The sequence below is a fragment of the Pyxicephalus adspersus genome, chromosome 2 (assembly GCF_032062135.1).
Source record: "Pyxicephalus adspersus chromosome 2, UCB_Pads_2.0, whole genome shotgun sequence".
NCBI lineage: Eukaryota > Metazoa > Chordata > Amphibia > Anura > Pyxicephalidae > Pyxicephalus > Pyxicephalus adspersus.
In genome coordinates this window covers 133649638-133654734 of record NC_092859.1, presented here as the reverse complement: position 1 = coordinate 133654734, position 5097 = coordinate 133649638, and the positions used below count along the sequence as shown (strand labels likewise).

Below are 5097 nucleotides of genomic sequence, written 5' to 3'. Positions count from 1 at the left end.
ATAAGATGAGCAATATGTGAGGCTTTATCTACCTACCAACAAAAAACATTATAAAAACCCAACGTCAGACAAAAAAAGAACAGTCAGGAGGGCGCATTTGACGACCTGCTGCCCCATCCAAACTTCAGACACAGCTTTTAAATGGCTGCCATGGGTTACAGCACACACGTGTTTATGCAGCACCAGACATTCAGCACCCAGTACATTTTTTCCCATATGAAGTTCATCATCAACTCACACCACAAACCAAATCTGTCATTTCCGGAATATTTTATTTGATTTATATAGAAATATTTAAAAAAACATGAAGTAGCACCATTACTTAAGTTTACCTTTATTTATGTAGAACTTTAAATGTCAGAAAAATAAAACTCTTGATACAATTTTCAAATCTTGTTTCAGCAAATATAATATTAGTATTTTTTGACCATGAGGTTAAAGGCCCTTTATCATAAAATAAAATATACTTTTTTTTCGTTTAAACTTTGCTCAGTAAAGTACATTTACGCTCAAGTCACATTACCTACATATACATAAACAAGTAGTAAACAAAATGTATTAAAATAGAAATACTAAAACTAGAGTGGTGCAACAGAATTTTGTTTGAAACCTCCACTGAAATCTATTTATACAAATGTTAGAAAGGAGTCAACGGCTTCTTTTTTGTTGGCTTATTATGCTCATACATTTCAATTTTTTAATAATATAGACTAAAATAGGCTTTGTATCACGGAATAGAAAAAGACGCTGGGTGAAGCAGATTTAAAACGTTGTTTTGCTGGAACCTATAAAAAAATCTCCATCCCAACACAATACTGTTCAAAACATTTTGCAGGTTTACCTTTTTTTTATTATTTTTTGTTAGATGTGTGTTGCCCCGCCCCCTCCCACCCTCCCAACTTCACCTGTGAGATATTAAAATAATACAGTGTTCTTTGCCAGAAGGCCATACTAAAAATAAAAGATTTAAACCCAGCTACAAAAAAAGTTCACTGAACTCAAAATTAAAATACTTGTAAACATCTTTGCAATATGAAATATAATTTTTCAAGTCAAAAAAGAATAAAATACTTCAATCTGTATTAATGCAATTCGTCTTTAAAACCTTTAAACGCATTATTATAATTATATATATTTATATATTTATAGAAGATATGTTACAATTTAATATTACTTTGTTAAAGCTGCAGTATCATGGGAATCTCCACGGAGTTCTTTGTTCTCCAGGGAAGGTCAATTGAAAAAATATATATAATAATGAACAAAAATAGAAATTAAGTAAAAAATAAAATGCTTTCAATATTAAAAAAAAAAACAAAAAAGGCTCCGGCTTGTCAAAATAATATTTCTATCGTCTACAAAGCCATACAAAGACAAAAAATTAAAAAAAATATTTTGGAAGATTACAGTGTGGCAACTGTTTCTAGGATGGTTTTTGTTTGTAGTTAAAGCATGCAAGAGATTTTTTTTTTCAAAAGCTGCAATACAGGGCCAGGGGAAGGGTTCTGCAAATTCCCTTTAAAAAAATAATAAAACACAACAGAACAATATGCAGATACTGCAGCTTTAAAGCCACATTCCCACTTGGCAAGGTAGCAACTAGATCTTCTACAGTAAGAGCCCTTGTCTTAATAATTCCAGGCCTTGCCACTTTGTATTTTTTTAACCCCTCAGGATCCATTAACAGTACCTTCCAGCAGGTAGGGGGTTAAAATTGGCCGTGTGACAACATCCAGACTGATTTAAGACAGGCCCATGGGCCTCACTGCAAATGGCAGGAATAGAAGATCTACAAATCAATATTGCTTCTGGAGTGGGCGCATGTAAATTGGGTTGTTGCAAGCTATTTACATAACGAAGCAATAGTGGGTACCACTGAGAATAATGCACAATAGGGGTCCTTGTTTTCATGAGACATGCACTTACTATTTGACATCTGGCCCCCTGTATCAAAACCATCATTTGCCTTTGGAATTGCATGAAAGGCTACTACAAAAAGACATCTATGAGCTGCCAAACCCAGTGTATAGAGCCTGGGGGCAATAACATAAGCAACATCACAATATTATATATATATTATTTGCATATTAATATATTACAATATATTAATATATTAAAAAGGTTCTGGTAAATAATATATATACAAGACAAACACACGTGTATGGCACCATACAAGTGGGAATGTAGCTATAGGACATATACGTTTCTTTTGTTTTCATAGTACTGAATAAAAAGAAGGCTTGAGTGTTTTGTTCTAGGAGAAAATGCGAATGGCCTGAGTGACTTCTGTGTGACACACTGGGCATTGTGGCTCATTCTTCTCGCAGATGCGATTGGCACACTCCATGCAAAAAAGGTTGTGGCCGCAGGGTACCAAGGCAGCGATCACCTCGCTCTCAAAGCAGATGGAGCAATCGCGGCTGCCTTTCCTCCTCATACCTGATGAAGAGGAAGACGAGCTGGAAGAGGAAGAGCTGCTGCTGGAGGATGAGGAAGAAGAGGAGGAGTCGGAGCCAATGTTGGTGTAGGCGGAGTAGCTCAGGCCACCGCCGGGGTCACTGCGCACTCTGCGTGCTAGGGGATGCTCTGGAACCATGCTGCTTCCATGCAAGGGAGGAGAGAGCCTGGGAGGAGCAGTGCAGCCCACCCCGTTGAGTCGCCGGTGGTTAGAAAGCAGCCCGTTGGCATTGTTTTGGTAGGCGTTTGTTGTGCCGTTGCGTTCAAACTGGGACCAGAGCAAAGCATTGGCAGGTGGTGCGGGGGCAGGATCAAAAGGGGAGTCAAATGCCAGCTCAGTGCAGTCGGGGGAAATGGTCTCACTGGCATACACGTATCCATTGCCATTCACGTTATTGTTATTGTTGCCATTGTTGGTAAAACTGAGGGCAGGGCTGGGTGGGCTATAGTCTGCCAGCCTTGTGCCATTGGTGCCCCCAAAGTAAGAGTCAGTGGAGGCGCTGCCCAGAGAGCTGGAGCTGTCGTTGCGGTAATTGGAGAAAGTCTTGCGTGACCCCATGCTGGAGTTGACACCCGGTGTAGGCTTGCTCCATAGGCTCCCTGTGCCATGCAAATCAAAGCCAACATCAGTCCCATTTGCATGAAAGTCATTCTCGTCGGTCAGCTCTATGAGCCCTCCGGTACGTACAGCAATGTGTGCCTCAATTTCCTCCCGAGCACGGTCAACATTTTCAGGCATGCCGGTGACCTCAAACACCGGCTCTTTGTCCCTGCTGGGGGTGACGATGTATGTATGGGTCTGCTGCTGGATCCTTTTGATGGTAGCCCCTTTAGGTCCTACTACTAAACCCACCACCCTGTAAGGAACCCGCACCTGGATGGTGGTCTGGCCAGGGAGGTTTGGAGGTCCAGGAACTGACCCCCCATTCAACGCATTCTTATTGCGAGAGGCTCGGATCATTGAAAAGTGCTCGGCTGCTGAGATGATCTCTCTCCTGGCCATGGCTACATCCTCCTTTCTCCCAGTCACAACAAAGACAGGCTCCTCCCCGCGGACTGGGGTCTTGATGTAGGTGTTGGTCTTCGCCCGCAGAGCTTTGATTTTACAACCTGGGTAGCAAAGATAGGATAAGATGGGCAATTAGTCAAAAAGAAAGAAAAAAATCAAGCCAAAAAAAAAGCAAAGTCTAATCCATAAACAAAAGCAGGCTGGGCACAATTTTAGTGGCACCTATAAGGTGGGCAGATGAACAAACTGCAGTGCCAACACAGCACAAAGCAACATCACCATAGAAGACCCATTTCAAGCCATTGTCCCATTGATAAAAGGAAACATAACAGGGCTATGTCCCAAATTAATAAAAGGGAATGATTGGAGATGTATAGCATTCCTGCAGATAGGAGGTGATGGTGCAGGGAACAGGGGGGTCCCTACTTTCTTTGTCACATTGCAGCCGACCATAGCGGAGCTCTTACCTTGTCTGCCGACAATCTCGGCCACATGCTCGGAGCTCGGCACCGGCACACACTCGGTCATGTTGACGCTCTTTTTCCGGGGCTCGTTGTCGTAGATGGAGTTCTCGTCGTTGTCCAAGCCCAGCAGAGAGAGCTGATCCAGGGCGATTTGGAGGGCTCGCTGATCGTCCAAAGTGTCGCTTCCTCCGCCGCTGCCGTTCCTCTCCATGTCTGCAAACAGCGAGCTGGGCATGGTCAGCGGCAGCACGCACCCCGCTCCTCTGCTCGGTACAGACACAAGGCGAGGTGGCCAGCACTACGGAGACGGTGCAGGGAGGCTGCCGGAGGTCCCGCGGGTTGCTGATGTCGGGAAGGCTTGGTGCGATCTTTCAGGGTCCCCCAACCGCTGGGAAGCGGGATGCAGGCGCAGCTCCCCGACTTCTTTGTGGCCAGAATACGCCGGAGATGGCAGCGTTTCTTTAAGGAGCCCCTCCCCGGCTCACTCAGCGATTTTCTCCCCTCCAGTCTGAGCACTGCAGCCAGACGGCACTAGAGGGGGATAAGAGCGCTGTGACGTCACCGCCCAGGCTTGACAGCACAATGGAACTGACACCGGCGAGGGATGGTCCTATTGGCTCAGCTCGGGTCCATGGGGCGGGACTTGTACGGGTCTGGCACGCCTATTGGTTCCACCCCTCCTTCGGCAGAAAGCGAGGAAAAAACTCCTTTCTTTGTTGTCTAATGCAGAACAATAAAGAATGGAGAGGCTGGGAAGTGGGGACACTGGGAAATGTGGGGACACTGAGAAATGTAAGGACACTGGGAAATGTGGGGACACAGAGATGTTGGGACACTGGGAAATGTAAGGACACTGAGAAATGTGAGGACACTGAGAAATGTGAGGACACTGGGAAATGTGGGGACACTGAGAGATGTGAGGACACTGGGAAATGTGGGGACACTGAGAGATGTGGGGACACTGGGAAATGTGGGGACACTGAGAGATGTGGGGACACTGGGAAATGTGGGGACACTGAGAAATGTGGGGACATTGGGAAATGAGGAGGCAATGGGAAATGTTGAAACAGTGGGAAGTGGGGACTCAGATTGGAAGCACTGTGGGGGCATTAGGATTGGAAACACTGGGAAATGTGGGGACACTGGGATTGTAGGAAGTGGTATGGA

General features: G+C 44.8%; 1 protein-coding gene across 1 annotated transcript; it reads right to left on the bottom strand.

The window, feature by feature from the left end:
* Window positions 1–253: 253 nt before the first annotated feature.
* On the bottom strand, window positions 254–4426 carry MEX3B (mex-3 RNA binding family member B). Its single transcript, XM_072402456.1, has 2 exons — window positions 3934–4426; window positions 254–3567 (listed from the first exon to the last, which is right to left on the bottom strand). Exons 1-2 carry the CDS (start codon window positions 4163–4165, stop codon window positions 2255–2257), a joined length of 1545 nt encoding a protein of 514 aa, XP_072258557.1. The 5' UTR covers window positions 4166–4426; the 3' UTR covers window positions 254–2254.
* Between the last annotated feature and the right edge of the window lie 671 nt (window positions 4427–5097).

Excerpts from the sequence above, each read along its gene's own strand:
- MEX3B (XM_072402456.1), bottom strand. The coding sequence starts at position 4,165 with ATGCCCAGCTCGCTGTTTGCAGACATGGAGAGGAACGGCAGCGGCGGA. Across the intron at positions 3,568-3,933 it reads CGAGATTGTCGGCAGACAAG|GTTGTAAAATCAAAGCTCTG; the intron begins GTAAGAGCTCCG and ends TTTGCTACCCAG.